The sequence below is a fragment of the Oratosquilla oratoria genome, chromosome 2 (assembly GCF_046742065.1).
Source record: "Oratosquilla oratoria isolate Oo_2021 chromosome 2, ASM4674206v1, whole genome shotgun sequence".
NCBI classification, from domain to species: domain Eukaryota; kingdom Metazoa; phylum Arthropoda; class Malacostraca; order Stomatopoda; family Squillidae; genus Oratosquilla; species Oratosquilla oratoria.
The window spans coordinates 14,757,345-14,777,573 of record NC_134778.1 but is presented as its reverse complement, the minus strand read 5'-3'; the positions used below and the strand labels follow the sequence as shown (position 1 = coordinate 14,777,573).

Sequence of the window (20,229 nt, the reverse complement as noted above, 5' to 3'; positions counted from 1 at the left end):
CTTCCATCCACCACCCTTTCCCATGTGTACTTATGATTGACTCTCTTCCAAAACACTGTATTTGCTATCATCAACTCTCTTTCTAAACACATCTCCACCATCAACTCTCCACTATGATTCTTTCCTGGAACTCCACATTTCCCAACCCATCCGTCAATTGGTTCATATCCTACCCAAGCATTAAGGTCTCCAAATACTACTACATTGACATTCCTCCCTAATCCCTCTATGCACTTATTTAAATCTATCCAAAATGCCACCCTTTCTTATATATATTTGTATATATATATATTTATATATATATATATCTATATATATATATATATATATATATATATATATATATGTATATATACACATACATACTCATGTGCATAAGGTGCTTGGGCTTGAAGTATTAGTTGTCATCCAGCCACTGGGTAGGGGCCAGGGATGGCTTTTCATCCACAAAAGCCTATGATAAAAGGGAAAACAAGTCGATTTTGAATGGGTATGGGATTGGTTGGGGGTGGTTGCATGCCTTGGCTGGCAATTTCCCTTGTAAAGGAGAAGGGGCCCCTTTGATTTATATACTGTGCATATGTGTACATACAGAAATATACACAGTAGATATATTTAATTGAAATTATTTTGTTCTCCCACAGATAAGTGAATTTCAGTCAGCAGTTGCACAGAGAGACCAGATGTTAGAACAGCTCCAAGTGAGTCTCTCAGTAAGTCTCCAACAGCGTGACCAACAAGAGCTTGAGATGGAGAAGTTTACCCGAGAAATTGAGACACTGAAAATGCAGTTGAAAGAAGCTACAGATTTTTTAGAGAACAAGAAGTTGGTGTCAGGAACCAGCCTAGGAGAATTCTTGGAACTTAAACATAAGGTAATGATGTGCAATTTATGAAATATCAAAATATCATATTCTATATTACATGAATGTTTTCTTTTCATGTATAGATCTCACTCCCCATGTAAAGTGAGAGCATTGCTCACATGTTGTGGGAAAAGAAAAATTTTGAGGGGCCAGTGTAGTACACCTAGGGGAGGCGTACCAATGGAGGCGCTCTTGCCCTTTGCAGATGCATTTGACACAAAAAAAACTGCTACCTGCCGATGATTAATAGATAGGAGCATAATTATAGGCTCAAAAAATCACTTAACTATCCCCTCATAATGTGACATAGTCTTACCTTCCTAATCCAAATAGGTACGTGACTGCAGGAGATGAAATAAAAAAAAGTACTGTTTTTGAAAGAATCCTTACGAAAACCTAAAGTCACGTACCTATTTGGATTAGGAAGGTAAGACTATGTCACATTATGAGGGGATAGTTAAGTGATTTTTTGAGCCTATAATTATGCTCCTATCTATTCACCATCGGCAGGTAGAAGTTTTTTTGTGTCAAATGCATCTGCATAGGGCAAGTGCGTCTCCATTGGTATGCCTCCCCTACCAGTGGTGGCTCTATGCCTTGGGGCCAAAGCAGCCGCCCCTACAATCTCACAGCACTTGGTACTCCACTGATGCCCACCATTCAGAGAACCCCAAAAATATCCCACCTTCACCTAGAGATGTATTTACCTTGTTGTATTATACGGGAAGGGAGCTATGCTTGTAGTGACCCATCTTTGCATCTCTCAGCATCTAGTTTGTTCTTAAATTCTTGTATGGTTTTTACACATACTATTTTTTTTGTCTGATTTGTTCCAGACATCTATCACTCTGTGCGGAACAACTATTCTTTTTCAGATCTCTTCTACAACTATACTTTTTTAATTTCTTTTTGTGTCCTCTTGTTTTTTTTCTGTCCCACTTTAATATCCCTTTCATCTCAGCTTCACATAGACAAAGGGCCAACCCTGTCCTCTGCCCACCACCCAGGTCAGAAACAATACAGTAAGACACAGTACATCCACAGCAGGACCTCTTAACTTCTATGGCGACCCTCCCTCCTTATCCACGCATGCAGAAAATAGAAGACAGGGAGAAATCCCTTTGGGCTATGACAAATATTATCCATACACAACCACTCACCACTCACTCCTATCCTCTGCCTTCACCCTTCCCTGCTCAACAGACATTCCCCTCTTACTCAAACCTCCTTTCATTCCATCCATCCATCTCATCCTTGGTTGTTCCCTGAAGTTCACTCTATCCATCATTGCTTTCCACACTCCTTTTGCTAATCTTTCTTCACTGAGATATGTGGTAGGCCTGTGGATAGCAGGTCAGATGCATAAGCAGGTCAGACTCATGAGCTCAATTCCTGGGACCCACAGTGGGTTATTTCGCATTGGTAAAAAAAGAAAGAAAGAAGAAAAAAAATAGTAGTAGTAGTAGTGGGGGAGGCTTTGCTTTACCAGGGGTTTCTCACTAAGTGTGCTTATTTGCAAAATAAATTCAATTTTGTTTTTTGTAGCATAATAATGGTGTTTCATCCCCTTTCCTTACTCATGGTAATTGTAACTCTTGGGAAATCCACTCCATTTTCTTTTTGCATGATTTTCCAATTGTGCAACCGCCAAAAGAATTCATATATCATGAAGATAAATGAGTGCTTATATAGGAAAAGAGCAACATTCATTGGGTACCCATCTTCTCACCAGTTTATTATACAAGTATCTAGCCCCAAATTCATATATGGTTCCAAATTGGTTTATATTCTTAATTTCCTATTGTCATATTTAGATTTGAACATATATATTGTTCCAGCTTGGGGTATATTCCCTTCTAAACTATTCCAAGCATTTATGCATCTATATAGAAAACTGCATTTCCTCACATCCTTTAGACATGTAGTCTTAATTTGTTGATCCATGAGGTGGAATGGGTGGGGGGCTGGGGTTGGGGGTAGTATGTGTGAGAGCAATTTGACGCAGCCCGAAGGGTGGGGGGAGAGGGAGTATATGTGAGAAAAAATTGACGCAGCCCAAAGGGATTTCTCCCTGTCTTCTTTCCTTCATGAGGGGACAAAGGGGGGGGTCGCCGAATTGATGAAGCATCCTTGCTGTGGATGTGCTGTGTCTTGCGACTGCTTCTGACCCAAGGCAGTGAACAAGATGCAGGGATGACCCATCATCCAGGAGGTGCCAAGATAAAAGGGAGGGAAGAGGATGGAGTGGAGTGGTGTGTGAAAGGGATGGAATGGGTGGGAGTGGTTTTTATGCCTTTATATTTTTTGGCTACCTCCCTTGAAAGGGGGAGAAAAGCCTTTGGTATATGTATGTATAACCACCTAAAGCCGTTCTATCCCTAATCAAGAGCTCTTTTGTCAGCAAAGTCCACTTTAGCAACTTGAATTCTGTAGACATATCACCTTTTTCTCTTCATTCGTTTAAAGCTGACTGACGTAGTGCTTTTACGAGTATTGTCTCTTCATATGGCTCATGTGCCATACTGGGAACTAGTTTGCTTGCTGCCATTTATATTCTCTTGATCTTACTTATTTGCCTAATTGTAGTATTCTGGAAAGGAGAAAAGGATTGTAATAAAAATAGTCTTCAGTCTAACGTACTTAAATCACGATAAATTTGAACCTTGTTTTTTCCTCTATCAGTACTATTCCAACTATGGTACACCTTATCGTGGAGCAGGTTCTTGCCCTAGTCTTTACTGTCACCTTTAACTCAATTGTTCGCCCATGCACATTCTTGTTTGTTCAATATCCTTACTATAAAGTTTCATTGAACTCATCCATTTACCTTTTCCTAAATCTGCCCCTTGCTGTCACTCCCAACACTACCAATATATATTTATTTGATTAATTTTTTTATATTTTCCTTTCAGCTTATATATCTTCAGCAAGAAAGATTGCAAGACCAACAAACCATTCAGCAAGTATCTGAACAGCTTGCAACCAAAACTGAAGCCTTTGGGAATTTGGATCATAAATATAAAATGCTTCTTAGAAATTACAAGCAAATGGCAGAGAAGCATAAAGTAGAACTGCAAAATTCCAAGCAAAAAGAAGAAGAAATGCAGAAAGAATTTAAAAAAGAGATTAAAGATGCGAAAGACAAGATCAATAGTGGGATGCAAGAGAGACAGTTGGAAAAGGAACAGGCATCAGCTGAAGTAAGAGTTAATTTATGCATATACCTTTAGTTCAAACGGAGTTTGGGAAGGTGTTTGAAAGAAGGAAATTGAAGATAAATGTGGGTAAAAGATGATGAGATGTACAAGGGGAGGAAATGGCATCAGACTGGAAGTGAGTATTAACCTCTTCACTCCAGAGCACATTGCACGTCTGGCAGCATTAGCTGCCCGACGTGTGATGTTGCGTCATAATAATCGCATTATGAAAAATAAAGTCAGTGCTCAATCGTTCGTTCTCTTTCACCCATGATTTTTTATAACCATAGAAAATATGATGAAGCCAGTTTAGAGAGAATGGAGTTGACATAGGTGACGTAGGTACGACTACAATAAATATAATCAAGACACCGATGTCGGCATCATCATGTACCCACTTGCTCCTCATGACGCCTATGTAGGCATCACCGTATGGAAGTGGTTAAGGGAGAGAGACTAGAGGAAGTGGATAGTTTTAGATACTTGAGTACAAATGTGGCAGGAAAGGGAGAAGTGGAGGTGGAGGTAGAATGTAGATTGAGAGAAACTAAGTAAATGCCTTGGGGGATTAAGAAATATAATGAGAAAGACATTTGTGAATGGATGCTAAGAGGAGAGTGTATGGAGTGATTGTGCTGACAGCACTGTATAGGGCAGAAACATGGAATAAAGAGAGGAGTTTGAATGTGTTTGAGATGAGGTGGTGCCTGAGAAGTGTGATAGGGGTTACTAGGCTGGATATAGTGAAAAATGAGGTGAGGAGGAGAATGGGGTGGAAAGGGAGTTGGGAAATAAGGTTGATGAAAGAGTTTTGAGATGGTTTGGACACATGGAAAGAATGAGTGAAGAAAGATTAGTAAAAGATGTGTGGAAGGCAGAAATGGAAGGAGGAAACATGAGGGGCAACCAAGGATGAGGTGGATGGATGGGGTAAAAAAGGGCATTGGGAAAGAGGGGAATGTCTGTATTGAGGAAGGATGGGAGAGGACAGAAGGTAGGGGTGAATTGAGAATGGTTGTGTATGGATGATGCTGTGATGCTTGAGGGGGAGTGGGTGGGGGATGAGGGGTGAGGGAGGATGTGTGAAAAATAATTTGATGCAGCCCGAAGGGATTTCTCCCTGTCTTCTCTTTAATCTGCATGAGGGGACAGAGAGAGTGGGTCACTGATTTAATGAAATGGCTTTGCTGTGGATGTGTGGTGTCTTGCAACACTGCCTCTGACCCAGGGCAGTAGGTGAGATGTAGGGATGACCCATCATCCAGGAGGAGCCAAGATAAGAGGGAGGGAGGGTGGTGAATGGGAGTGGAGTAGTAGGGGATGGAATGGGTGGGAGTGGATTTTATGCCTTTGTTTTTTGGCTACCTCCTTTGTACATACATATACCAAGGCTTTTTCCCCCTTACAAGGGGGGTAGCCAAAAAGAAAAAGGCATAAAATCATTCCCACCCATTCCATCCCTGAATACACTCCACACCCCTCCACCCTCCCTCTCATCTTAGCACCTCCTGAATGATGGGTCATCCCTGCACCTTGTCCACTGCCCTGGGTCAGAAGCAGTGTCGCAAGACACAGCACATCCACAGCAACGCCGCTTCATTAAATCGGCAACCCCCCCTCTCCGTCCCCCCATTGCATAAAATGAGAGGACGGGGAGATATCCCTTCGGGCTGCGTCAAATTTTGCTCACACATACAACCTCACTCCCCATCCACCCGCCCATTCCACCTCATGCTATCACAACATCATCCATATACAACCATTCTCCATTCACCCCTGTCTTCTGTCCTCTCCCATCCTTCCTCAACAGACATTCCCCTCTTCCCCAAAGCCCCCTTCACCCCATCCATCCACCTCATCCTAGGACGCCCCCTCATGTAAGGGGGAAAATGCCTTTTGGTATATGTATGTATCTACCTTTAGTTCAAATATATGAATGGTCAGTGTAAGTGACTATCATCACTCTCTAGTTTTGGATGTAATATAAATGACCCACTCCTGAACAAATATCAGGTTATCCAGATATACAGATACTGTAATGAGGCCATAGACTTGCTACGAATGGAGTGTATGAGCTTTTGAACCAAATTTGTTTGAAATAGTTTCTCATAACCTAGAACTGGGGCCCCTTTACTGTTTTATGTTTTAGATCAAAATATTATTGTGAGTATTTATTATAAACTTAAGTAAAATGAACAAGTTAAAGAGAGTTTTACTGAATGTCAGAAAATAAGTGATTACTCTTCAGTAATCTTCAATGGATCTTTTGAAAGTAATCTGAAATGGATCTTTTGATATTCTAGATTCAATCTCTAATGAAGGAATTGCAGCAGTTAACGACTCAGCTAGAAGAAACCAAAGTTAAGCATAAGGAACAAGAAGAACTTCTGGGAGAACAGTTTGGAAAACAAATTGCTACAATTAAAGAACAAATGAGGTAATCTGTTTTTAGATTGATTTATTGATTTATGCTTCTGACCCAGGGCATTGGACAGGGTGCAGGGATGACCCGTCATCTAGGAGGTGCTAAGATGGGTGGAGGGGTGTGGAGTGTTTTCGGGGATGAAATGGGTGGGAATGTTTTTGTGCCTTGTCCTTTTTGGCTACCCCCCTGGTAAGGGGGAAAAAAGCCTTGGTATATGTATGTATGTATGTATAATATAGGAATTGCTTGGGTATTGACTGCATGTTATGCAGTAGTGATTGCATGTTAGCATGCAGCCAATGCTTTAGAGACTGTTTTGGGATACCCCTACAGACTGGACAGACATAATTTTTCTATGATAGAGAAAAATCTTCTTGTAGAGGAATGATCCTACTTTTATACTATGACTGACCCTCCTTTATGTTTTATGCCTCATGGTATATTGATAGAATTATTATTGTTATTATGCCTGTTAAGGAAGGAAGGAATAAGACAGAAAAGAATGGTCGTGTATGGATGATGCTGCGATGCATAGAAGAGAGTGGGTGGGGGGAAGGGGGGGTTTAGGGAGTTGTTATGTGTGAATGTTATTTAGACACAGCCCAAAATTATTTCTCCTCATCTCTTTTTCTGCATGAAGGGATAGAGAGTGGGGTCGCTGAATAAATGAAGCTTCCTTACTGTGGATGTGCTGTGTCTTGCTACACTGCTTCTGACTCAAGGCAGTGGGTGAGATGCAGGAATGACCCATCATCCAGGAGTAGCCAAGAAAAGAGGGAGGGATGGTGAATGGGAGTGGATGTGTGGGGATCGAATGGGTGGGAGTGGAATTATGCTTTCAAATTTGGGTACCTCCCTCGTAAGGGGAAAAAAGTCCTTGGTGTATGTATGTATGCAGCAATCCCTTGTTATTCATGAGGGTTATGTTTCTGATATCCCCCAAGTGGCCAAATGTATGAATACTTTTTTATAAAGATATATTGCGTGAATATGCTGATATTTGCTCCTTTTTGTTTTGCTCCTTATTATTAACATTATTATTAACTATTTTCACCATATCTGGAGTCGATCACAGAAATATAAAACAGTTATGTACATGAATATGTTTTACTTAGTACTTGCCAGATGTTGTTGTTGTTGTACTGTCTGTCCGGTCCCGTCTCCAAGGAAGGCCACAGCCGAAACTGGGTTTTCCCACAAATCCTTTATAGAGTGTATGTTGTGTTGTTTGCGTGCATGATTGTGTATAATGCAGTCTTCCATTATGTGTTGTATGGTATGGGGTGAAGTGTTACATCCTGGGCAGCTGTTCACAACACGGTCGTCCAGCCTCTTCTGGTAGCTTAGAAGTGCTGGGTGGTGACCGCATCGCAGTCTGGCCAAGTGGACTCTGTCCTTACGTGGGAGAGAGGATTCAGAAGGGTGGATATCAGGGGGTCTGGCATGCAGCAGTGTGTTGTCTTTCAGTGTGTTAATGGAGCGGTGAGTGATATGATTATGAATATGTTTCCGGAGGCTGGTATTTGGTGGTTGTGGAGGAAGAGAAGAGAGTATCTGTGTGTAATAAAGGTCTTTGGGTGTAGTTTTAATGTTTCTTGGTGTGTGTGGGTGTTCTGCTATGTAGTGTAGCGGGTGTGATGTGTTTGTGGTGGCTGCAGCAAGTGTTTGTGTGCCTCTCATGTCGAGGTGGTCCTTGACTTTGAGGACTTTTGTTTCATGGTGTAAATGGTCTGTAGGTGATGTATTTGTGCAGCCTGTAATTGTTTTTAGGGCTTTGTTTTGTATGATTTGAAGGGTGTTGTGGTGTGTCTCACTGAGATTAGGAGCCCATGCAGGACTCGCATAATTCATCACTGAGCGTATGCATTGTTTGTATATTGTTATATTAGTTTCTTTGTTTTGTCCAAATGTTGTTCCAGTGATTGACTTAAGTGCGTTAAGTCTAGGTGTGCATTTGTTTTTTATGTTTGTGAGGTGTTGTTTGAAAGACATGGATGTATCGTATGTTACACCAAGAATTTTCGGTGTGTTTGTGTGTGGTATTAGAGTGTTGTTGATGTAGAGATGAGGTATGTATTTGTGTTCTTTTGTCCAGTTGGTGAGAAGTGTTGCTGTAGATTTGGTTGGAGCTATTTTGAGTCTGTTTGTGATGAACCATGTGTTGAGTGTGTCAAGGTAAGGCTGGATTATTTCTGCAGCTTTGTCTGTGTTACGATGTATGCACGTGATTGTTATGTCGTCTGCGTAGGAAGAGATTTGTATGTCTGAGGTGTCTGGCGTGGGTAAGTCATGCATGTATAGATTAAATAATGTGGGGGATAGAACCGAGCCCTGTGGTACTCCGTTCTTAATGTTTCTGATGTGCGATGATTGGCCATTATATGACACATGAGCATTCCTGCCTGCCAGATAATTGGCCAGCCATCTTTTGGTGTTATTGTGCATGTCTGTGTTATATATTTTATTTGTTAGGTTGTGGCGGGGGATAGCATCAAAAGCTTTACTAATGTCCAATGTTATAAGAAGTGTTCTGTGGTGGGGCCTATCTGAATTGATGCCATCTAAAATTCTTTGTGTGAGGTTTGTCAGAAGAGTGTTTGTGGAGTGTAGTGGCCTAAAACCGTGTTGTGAGTCAGCAAGGGGAATATATGGTGTGACAAGTTTAAGTATTAGGCGTGCAGAGAAGTGTGATTGGGCGGTGCGATGTTGGGATTGTTGGGTCTTTGTTCGGTTTTGGAATGGTGATTATTTTACCATGCTTCCAGATGTCGGGTATTGTGTTGTGTGAATAGCTGTAGTTTGCAATGTTTGTGAGTGCGTGTATACCTTGTGGTCCAATGTGTTTTAGGTGTATGTTGCTTATGTTATCAGGGCCACAGGCAGATGAGTGCTTGAGACTATGCAATATGAGTTTTGTCTGACTGTCTATGAAGGGTGTATAGTCTGAGTCTGTGGGAAAGTCTTTCTTACGTCGAATGGTGCGTCGGTCGTCAGGGTGAGATGTAAGATGGCTCGTCTGTGCAAAATGACGTATGAGTGCGTTTGCTTGTTGTCTGTTTGAGGGTAGATTATCTGTTGTTGTGATTATTGCTGCGTGAGAGCGTGTAGTGTTAGTGTTGGATAGTGTGATGCTGTTGAGTGTTTTGTACAATTTGCTGGTGTTTGTTTTGTGATCAAGTGTATTGATAAAGTTTTGCCAATTTTGTGTTTTTTGTTCATGTATTTTATTGGCAATCACAGTGTTTAGTGTTTGTATTTGGTCTGCTATGTTTTGAGGGATAGGTGTGGGGGTATCGTGTTTAAGTGTGTCACGTTGTCTGATGAGGCCTTGGATTTCTGGTGTGAAGTTGGGGTTGTGTGATTTTCTGTTGCCTCTAGGGATGTATCTCTTGTCTGCGTTTTGTATGATTGTATTAAAAGCGTGCACAGCATTGTTTATGTTTGTGATTGGTGTACTGTTAAGTGTTTCAAAATGTTGTTCTGTCTCTTCATTAAAGGCTTCCCAGTTAGCTCTCTTGTAATTGGTGTAAGTGTGTCTGTGGCCAGCTGGGGTGCATCTTGTTTTGGTGGTGATGATGATTGGAAGGTGGTCAGAACCAAGGGCTCCGACCACTCTCCATGATGTTGTTGGGGTTAGGCAGGGGGAGCAAAAGGTGATATCAGGAGAGGAGGGAGTGTAGAGGGCTTGGTGTGGGATATGTGTATGATTATGCGTGTTGTTCATGATAGTCAATGAGTCGAATTGAGTCTGTATATCAAGCCCTCTGTCTGTGTCAGGGTTGTCGACAAACCAGGCAGACGACTTGGCGTTGAAGTCACCACCCATGATCAGGTTGGGGATTGAGGTTAGTTGGCTGAGTTGAGGTCTGAAGGTGTTTGGAACTGTGGGGGATGATTGGGGGGGAATGTACATGTTAACTATTGTTAGTGTTGAATTGTTGCCTGTGCGGATACGAATGGATTGGGTTTCTGTTGTGTTATCTGTGGTAGGGAGGAGAATTTTGGTTGTGGCACTTGTGTCCACAAAACAGATGGAATGGTGGATCAGGGTGATGAGTCCACCGCCATTGCCGTCAGTCCGGTCTTGTCTGATGGTGGTGGCTGTGGCTGTGTAAGGGTGCTGGGTTGCTTCTTGAAGAAATACATGGTTATTGAAAGCTGTTCCCTTTCACACTTGAGCTCTTTTATAATTTCATTGTAGAGAGCAAATACAGCTTCAAACCCATTCTTCATTTTTATAGCTCTGTCAAGGGATCCCGTCATCCGGGAGGTGCTCAGATGAGATGGAGGGTGGGAGGTATGTGGAGTGTATGTAGGGATGAAATGGGTGGGAGTGTTTTTATGCCTTTCCCTTTTTGGCTACCTCCCTTGTAAGGGGGAAAAAGCCTTGGTATATGTATGTATGTATGTATGTATGTATGTCAAGGGATGGGTCATAAGACATGATAAAGGAAATGGTGTTCCTTGTGCTTTTTTGTATTTCTCCTAATTTGTCCAGCATCCATGCTTGTGGTGTTCCCTCCTCTTGTGTTTGTTCTTGCTCCTCCTTTGCATCTTCTTCTCTAAGTAATTCTTCTAACTCTTCCTCTGTTAAATCTTCTCCTGCATGGCCCAGCAGTTCATTACAAATTTCATGATCTTGCATGTCAGAATACCTTTCAACGCTCACAAGCCTAGTCAAGTTTTTTATCTTGAAAACTTCAGCATCAGAAGTTGGAAAGCCAGTGAAGTCATTGACAACTGAAGGCCACGTTTTTTTTTTTTCCAGCAAGAGTTAACACATTTTGAAGAGAGTTCAACATGGCATGTATTCACTATGGCTATGCAGTCTGCTATGTTTTATTTCTTCCACCATGCTCTGATGTCCACCCAGTCTTCATCAATGGCCTTTAGCAATGTAGAAGAGTTGTGGGACACATATTTTGCTTTAGGCACAGCTATGATGGCCTGATCCATGGGCTGAATTAGTAGAATGGTGTCCTTTGGAAGAAATTCTACCTGTATGTTAGGATGTGTGAATTTGAGTGAGTTGGGGTGGCCTGGGCAGTTATTAATTAGCAGCAATGCTTTGAATTCTAGCCCCTCTGCCCTTAAGTATCTTTCTACTTTGGGAACAAAGCAGTTATGGAACCAGTCGTTGAACAGAATAGCCATCATCCAAGCTTTTTTATTGACTAACAGTGGCAGTTGGTTCAAATCCTTCCCTGTAAGTACACAGGGCCTCTTCACTCTATAGAGTAACATGAATTTAATCATGTGTCCAGCTGCATTACCACACAATAACAAAGATATTATGTCTATGCTTTGAATCTGGGTGCCTTCCTCTCCTCTGAAGAAATAAATGACAATTCATGGGGTGACAATTCTTCATGTGGGTGTTCTAGTGACAATTCTTCATGTGATCCGATTATTGGGATAGTTTGGACACATGGAAAGGATGAGTGAAGAAAGATTAGTAAAAGAGGTGTGGAAGGCAGAGGTGGAAGGAGTGAACATGAGGGGATGACCAAGGATGAGATAGATGGATAGGGTAAAAGGGGCATTGGAAAAGAGAGGAATGTCTGTTGAGGAAGGACGGGAGAAGACATAAGGTAGGGGTGAATGAAGAATGGTTGTGTATGGATTATGCTATGATGCATGGAAGGGAGTGGGTAGGGGGTTAGGAAGTATGTGTGAATGGTATTTTGTTGCAGTCCAAAGGGATTTTACCCCATCTCTTTTTCTGCATGAGGGGATGGAGAGGGTGGGGGGTTGCCGATTAAATGAAGCAGCCTTGATGTGGATGTGCTGTGTCATGCAGTGATGTCCTGTCATCCAGTTGGAGCCAAGATAAAAGGAAGGGAGTGGGCTGAATGGGAGTGGAGTATGTGGGGATGGAGTGGGTGGAAGTGGATTTTATGCCTTTGTATTTTAACTACCTCCCTTGTAAGGGGAAAGGAGCCATTGGTATATGTATTATTATTATTATTGTTAGAGTGGTTTATTTTTGTCAGTATTAATAATTTATGTATTTTCTTCAGTCAACAGCACTCGGAAAATCTTGAGGAACTGAAGAAGATTCATGAAATTGAAATTGCTGGTCTATCAAAGCAGATTGATGAAATTGAAAAGGTGCAAAAGGAGGACCAGATGCGTCTACTAGAGAAGGTGCAATATCTTGAGGCAAATAATAAGTCCCTTTCAGAACAAGTGGAAGTAGAGAAGCAAAAGTCTGAGACACAACAAAATCAGGTATCTTACCTCAGTTTAGAGCTAAACAAGGCAAGAGAAGAGATAGAGAATCTTCAGAAGTTGAGAGAAAGTTTAATACAAGTTGAGAAATATAGGAATACACTTGAAGGCAAAATAAAGGAATTGCAGGAGGAGAGGTGCAAGAGAGAAGAAAATATAAAGGAAGTGAACATGAAATGCGAGTTTCTACAAACACAGGTTTTTGAGTGTGAGAGGAAAATAGATAATAGTCATCAGGAACTGGAAAGGGTTGTTGTGGAGGCACAGAAAAGTAAAGAGATTATACAGAAACTGAATAATGAAAAGGAGTGTAGAGAAAATGAATATGCAGAACATAGGAAACAATTTGAGAGAAGCATATCATTGTTAGAAGAAGAAAATGGTTCAGTTAAACAACTGTTATGTGAACGTAATGATGAAATTGTAAAGTTGAAGCAAGAGAAAGAGGACAAAAATTCTCAGATTAAGGAACTGAATGAGAGAAGTCAGCAGATTAGTCTTGAACTTGGAAAAGAACGTGAAGAAAAGTTAAAAATGGAGAACTTCTTAAAGAATGTTCAAAATGAAAAAGAATCATTGATTGTGGAAAAAGAACATTTGCAAGTTGAATGTTTGAGAGTTAGAACTCTGGAAAATACGTTTGAAGAATTAGAAACTGAGGTAAAGCTAAAAGTTCAGTTAGAAAATGAGTTGCACAAATTAAGACCACAAATTGAACAACTTCAGGGAACTTGTACATTACTTGAATCAGAGAATTCAAAGTTGAAAGTTGAATATCAGGAATATCAGGAACAGTGTCAAGGCCTCTCGCTAAAAGTTGAAGAGTTGACCGGAAAGCTAGAAGGAACAGATAATGCTCTTAAAGAATATGAAGAGCTGAGAACTCGTCATCAAGATTTAGAAAATTCATATGTATCATTGAAAGAGGAAAAAGAGAATCAGACAATGGAATGTAATAAACAGAATTCAGAGCTTTCGGAGAAAGTTTCTCTCTTGTCAGGTAAATTAGTGGAAACTGAAAACTTGTTCAGTGAACACCAAAACCTTTGTATTGCTAAATCTAGTCTTGAAAATAAAGTCAAAGATCTCACGCAAAAAATGCAAGAGGTTTGTTGTCAAAATGAAAACCTCACTGGTGAACTTAATCAGGCACTTGAAAAGATTGAACAACTTAAATGTACCTCAGATAGTTATAGAATAACTTTGGAACAGGATAAAAGTAGCTGTGATGCAGAGAAAGATCTACTTTTACAGAGATGTGAAATACTTGAAAAGGAACTAAGTGACTTAAGACTTCAACTTGATAGGGATGTGCAGATGACTGGCTTAAGAAAACCCTCTTATGAGGCTAGGATAGATTTTTCTGAAGGTAGAGAAGAGGAAAGGATGCTGTGTACTTCAAGTTGTAGTTCAGGAAAACAAGAGGAAACCTTGGAAGAAATGGCAATATCTCCCAGTCAAGGGCAGGAAGAGGAGTTAGGAATGACTCCCATAGCTTCTGAAAATCAGATTCAGAATCTAGAGAAGGTGAATAAAGAGTATCTGAATGAAATGAAAAAATTAAGGACAAATACTCAGGAACTACAATTCGTTATAAAATCTCTAGAGAATGAAAAGAGGGGCTTGAAGACAAGATTACATCACCTTGATCAGTCTTGGAAGACTTTAGAAGCTGACTGTACCAAGTTTGCAGAAAATATACAGAAACAGAATGAAATGCAAATTGAACTTCTAGAGATGCAGCTAAAGCTTGCTGATTCTGAAACCAGGATAAGAGAACAAGAAGTTGAAATAGCATCATACAAAGAAGCTTTGAGCAATCTTGATTCCGGTGCTCAAAGTAAGGTTGACAAAAGTAGAAGAGATTCATGTTTAAGGAGTGATTCTTTTGAAATGAAAGCAGTTAATTTTAAATTGAATGAAAGTTTAGAAACACTAGATAGATATAAATCATCTATTTCCTACCTACAGAAAGAACTTAAAGTGAGGATAGTTGAATTAGAAAGAAGTATGAATGAAAAAGTAGAATTATACAAGATACTGAGCTCGCATACCATTGAGGAGGAGGAGGAGAAAAGTGAGTGCACTGAAGAATCCCAGATGGATATAAGCACTAGTGACTCCTTATCGACTTCTCAGGACACAATTACCAGTAGTGGTCTCTTTACCTCTTCTCAATCAAGAATGGCCGAAGAGGGTAAGTCTTCAGACAATGATTACTTATCAAAAATACAGGGTGAAATGAAACTATTACATAAAGAAAATGAAGAACTCAGAGTAATGTTGTTGAGGCAACAGACAGTTCTTGATCTTCAGAACCTGCAAGCACACTCAATTCCAGTTCAGCCATTGGTATGTATAAGTACTGTATTGGGTTTCCCATCATACATTTTTTCAGTTTGTGAGTAAATAGTATTAACATACTAATAAGTCTGGAAGGAATTGTTAGGCTGTCTAAACTTGGACAGTTTCACTGACTAATGAAGGTTTTGCTTTGGAGATAACCTTATCAAGAATTAATGCTTTCCTTTTGTAAATACAGCCAACCCCATCCCTGGAAATGGATGACAGAATCACTTTAACTATAGGGGACATGCAAAGGAATTTAAAGCAATTGCTTGACATTTCTACGGAGCCGACTGACAAAGAAGAGGTAACTTCGAAAGTGAAGATGCTAGTTATGAAGGTGGGTGCTCATGGTATTTTTTTATGCATTTGTAGTAAACAGGATGAAATATGTACAGTGTAGTGTGAAGAAGTGAGATATACTGAAGAGGAAATATTAGATTATAGAAGATTGAGGATATTTACTATCTAATTGTATTTACAATAATGGAAGACATCACAAGATACAAAGGTGGACTCGGTGCTAGACAGGAAGGCACTGTGGGAGGTGTTGCAGATATATGGGATAGGAGGAAATCTGTTAAGGGCAGTCAAGAGTTTTTACAAGAATAATACAGCCTGTGTTAGAATTAGAAATGGAGAGAGTGAGTGATTTATGGTAAAGGTAGGACTCCTCCAGGGATGTGTCGTGTCACCATAGCTGTTCAATTTATACATGGATGGGGTGATGCAAGAGGTAAATGCAAGGGTAATGGGCCGGGGATTGGAGATGGTTAAAGAAAATGGAGAAAAATGAGAGATAAGCCAGTCGTTATTTGCTGGTGACATTGCTCTTGTAGCAAGATCAGAGGAGGGATTAAGGAAGTTAGTGACTGTTTTTGGGAAGGTGTGCAAAAGAAGTTGAAGATAAATGTGGGTAAAAGTAAGGTGATGAGATGTACAAGGGGAGAAAATGGCAGGATATTGGAAGTGAGTATTGAGGGAGAGAGACTTGAGGAAGTATTTACCTACCTAGTTGTATTTTACGGGAAGGAGACCTACACTCGTGGTGTCCTGCCTTTATAACACGCAGTGTCTAGTTTGCTCTTAAATTCGTGAATGGTTTTTGCACACACTATTGTTTTGGCCCATTTGTTCCAAGTGTCCATCACTCTGTGTGGAAAACTGTTCTTCTTCAGATCTTTTCTATAACTATCTTTTCTGAGTTTGTTTCCATGTCCTCTTGTGTTTCTCTTGTCCCAATTTGACAAGACCTCTCTATTGAGTATTTTTGTGCCCTTCATGATTCTATAGATGGTCAGTAGGTTGCCTCTCTGTCTTCTTTGCTCCAAAGTCAGTAATGCCAATTTAGCCAGTCTCTCTTCATATGACAAGTTTGAAAATGCTGGAGCCATTTTTGTGGTTGCTCTTTGTATTCTTTCAATTTTCTTTATATTCTTTTTGGTACTGGGTGACCACAATGTCACCACATATTCTAGTCTTAGGCCTTATCAGTGTGACTAATATTTTTTTTTAATAATTTCTTCATCAAAATAGGTAAATGCCACTTTTATTGATCTTAGCAAGTTATAGGATTCTCCAACAATTGTATCTATCTGTTTATCAGAAGACAAGTCGTTTGAGATAATTACTCCCAGATCTTTTTCAGATCCCACATTCTTTACCACCTTAGTTCCAATCTTATATTGTCCTGATATTCTAGTTTTACTTTTTCTGAACTCCATTATGCTACACTTCTTAATGTTGAAGTCCACTTCCCATTTTTGACTCCACTTCCAAACCTTGTTCAGGTCTTCCTGTAGTGATTCACAATCCATTTCGGTTTTTACTTTCCTCAATGATTTAGTGTTATCTGCAAAGAAGCTCATGTAACATTCCAAATCATCATCCATGTCATTCACATAAATAGCAAACATTATTGCTGGAGAGAGGGTAAAGTGCCAGAGGACTGGAGGAGTGCCTGTATAGTTCCACTTTACAAGGGAAAAGGGGACAAGTGTGAATGTAGTAGTTTCAGAGGGATTAGCTTGTTAAGTGTAGTTGGGAAGGCTTATGGGAGGATCTTGATTGAGAGGATTAGGAGAGGAACAGAGGGAGTAATTGGTGAGGAACAGTGTGGATTTAGGACGGGTAGAGGTTGTGTAGATCAGATTTTTGTGGTAAGACATATGTGAGAAAGCTATAGGAAAGGGGAAGGATGTTTTTTGGGTCTTTATGGACCTGGAAAAGGCTTATGACAGGGTAGACAGAAAGGCACTGTGGGAGGTTTTGCGGATATACGGGATAGGAGAAAAGCTTCTAGGAGCTGTCAAGAGTTTTTATGAGGGTAGTAGAGCTTGTGTCAGGATTAGAAATGGAGAGAGTGAGTGGTTCGAGGTAAAGATGGGACTTCGTCAAGGATGCGTTATGTCGCCCTGGCTGTTCAACTTATACATGGATGGGGTAGTGCAAGAGGTAAATGCAAGGGTAGTGGGTCAGGGATTGGAGATGGTTAAAGAAAATAGAGAAAAGTGGGAGGTGAGCCAGCTGTTGTTTGCGGACGACACTGTGCTTGTAGCAGGATCGGAGGAGGGATTGAGGAAGTTGGTGGCAGAGTTTGGGAGAGTGTGTGATAGAAGAAAGCTGAAGATAAATGTGAATAAAAGTAAGGTGATGAGATGTACAAGGTGTGAAAGTGACAGTAGTCTGGAAGTGAACATTAACCACTTCACTCCGGACTTAAATCTCGCGGGCAGCAGCCAATGCCAGCCGTACGACGTGTCGTAATAATACTCGCATCATAAAATATAGTCACCGCTTATATCGATCGTTCTCTCTTTCACCCGCGAATTTTGAAAACCACAGAGAATGGGATTCAGGGCACATTTGGGAGAATGTAAAAATACAGGGGCGACTACAATAAATATAATCAAGACGCCGATATGGCAGCGTTGCAAATCCACTTGCTCCTCATGACGCCTACGTAGGCGGCACCGTATGGAAGGGGTTAACCTCTTCCATACGGTGCCGCCTACGTAGGCGGCATGAGGAGCAAGTGGATACGCGAGGCTGCCATATCGGCGTCTTGATTATATTTATTGTAGTTGTCCCTGCATAACTGACATACTCTCTAAACTGGCTTCATCACATTTTCTATGGTTATCAAAATTCACGGGTGAAAGAGAGAATGATCGATATAAGTGGTGACTATTTTTTATGATGTATTATGACGCAACATCGTACGTCTTGCAGCTAATGCTGCCCGCGAGATTTTGGCCCAGAGTGAAGTGGTTAAGGGAGAGTGACTGAAGGAAGTGGATAGTTTTAGATACTTGGGTGCAAATGTGGCAGGAAAAGGTGGAGTAAAGATGGAGGTAGAATGTAGATTGAGAGAAGCGAGTAAATGCCTTGGTGGATTAAAAAGTGTAACGAGGAATAGACATGTGGGAATGGATGCTAAGAGGAGACTATATGAAGGAGTGATTGTGCCAACAGCACTGTATGGGGCAGAAACATGGAACATAAGAGAGGAAGAGAGAAGGAGTTTGAATGTGTTTGAAATGAGGTGTCTGAGAAGTATGATGGGGGTTACTAGGCTAGATAGAGTGAGAAATGAGGAGGTGAGGAGAAGAACAGGGGTGGAAAGGGGGTTGGGAGATAGGGTTGATGAAAGAGTATTGGGATGGTTTGGACACATGGAAAGAATGAATGAAGAAAGACTAGTAAAAGAGGTATGGAAGGCAGATGTGGAGGGAGTGAACATGAAGGGATGTCCTAGGATGAGATGGATGGATGGGGTGAAGGGGGCTTAGGGGAAGAGGGGAATGTCTGTTGAGGAAGGACGGGAGAGGACAGAAGACAGGGGTGAATGGAGAATGGTTGTATATGGATGATGTTGTGATGCATGAGGTGGAATGGGCGGGGGGGATGGGGGGTGAGGTAGTATGTGTGAGAAAAATTTGACGCAGCCTGAAGGGATTTCTCCCCGTCTTCTCCTTTTATGCATGGGGGGACAGAGAGGGGGGGGTCGCCGATTTAATGAAGCAGTCTTGCTGTGGATGTGCTGTGTCTTGCGACACTGCTTCTGACCCAGGGCAGTGGACAAGGTGCAGGGATGACCTGTCATCCAGGAGGTGCTAAGATGAGAGGGAGGGTGGAGGGGTGTGGAGTGTATTCAGGGATGGAATGGGTAGGAATGATTTTATGCCTTTTCCTTTTTGGCTACCTCTCTTGTAAGGGAGAAAAAGCCTTGGTATATTTAAGTATTATTGGAACCAATACAGATCCTTGTGGAACTCCACTAATCACCTCCTTCCAACCTGAATATTTTTCTCTGAATACTACACTCATCTTTCTGCCATTCAGGAAGTCCTCCATCCAATTTAGTAAGTTGCCTTGTATCCCTCCTATATTCTCCATCAGACTCAGACATTGTAGATATAGTAGGCTCTGAACTTCTGACTCCATCAGTCCAATTCCTGTGGTTCCTGCTGTTCCTCTTCAGGCTCCTCCATGTCAGATGGGGAAATCTGGGGCCAGCCACCGGGGCTGGGCAGTTCATCAATTAAGCCCTCAGAATATTCCGTTTCTGAATCATCTGACTCAAGCTGGAATGTAGGGATGTTGCTTGAAGCAGTAGAATCCCTGCTGGTTGATGGCTGTGGTTGTAGTAGTGGTGGATAAGTGGCAGGAGCTGCATAAAACAAAATAGTAAAAAAATATATATATACATCCATTTATTTTTTTATTTTATAAAAAACATTTTTTTTGTAAAAAACAAAACAAAAAAACAGCACATTCTTTTTGAGTTGTATCTATAGTTCAGAATGTGTTGCTATTGGTAAATGTTATTGTTTATTTTGTTTCTTTTATCAACAGAACTTAGAGGCCTTTATAGAAAATGTAAAACTCAAGAGTGACTCAACTACTATCTTGAAAAAACTAGTTGTGGAAGGGCTGCAGAATTTCATTATTTCATCTCTTAAGGTAAGCTACACATGCTTTTTATTTGGTTAGTTGTACATGTGTAATAATGATAATTGTTGCTTTGATATATATATATATATATATATATATATATATATATGTATATGCATACATATGTATATATATATATATATATATATATATATCTATAAGTATATGCATACATATGTATATATACATTATATGTATATGTAAATGT

General features: G+C 40.7%; 1 protein-coding gene across 7 annotated transcripts in view; it reads left to right on the top strand.

Annotated features, from left to right (window-relative positions):
• The window catches only part of LOC143037054 (uncharacterized), a 262,443-nt gene that overhangs the window by 37,226 nt on the left and 204,988 nt on the right, over window positions 1–20,229 (top strand). For all 7 annotated transcript variants that reach the window (XM_076205173.1, XM_076205210.1, XM_076205194.1 and 4 more), the window contains exons 6-11: window positions 645–875; window positions 3,779–4,066; window positions 6,367–6,500; window positions 12,509–15,071; window positions 15,262–15,405; window positions 19,923–20,030. In XM_076205173.1, the coding sequence (XP_076061288.1) occupies window positions 645–875; window positions 3,779–4,066; window positions 6,367–6,500; window positions 12,509–15,071; window positions 15,262–15,405; window positions 19,923–20,030 (3,468 nt within the window). The remainder of the gene's footprint in view (window positions 1–644; window positions 876–3,778; window positions 4,067–6,366; window positions 6,501–12,508; window positions 15,072–15,261; window positions 15,406–19,922; window positions 20,031–20,229) is intronic.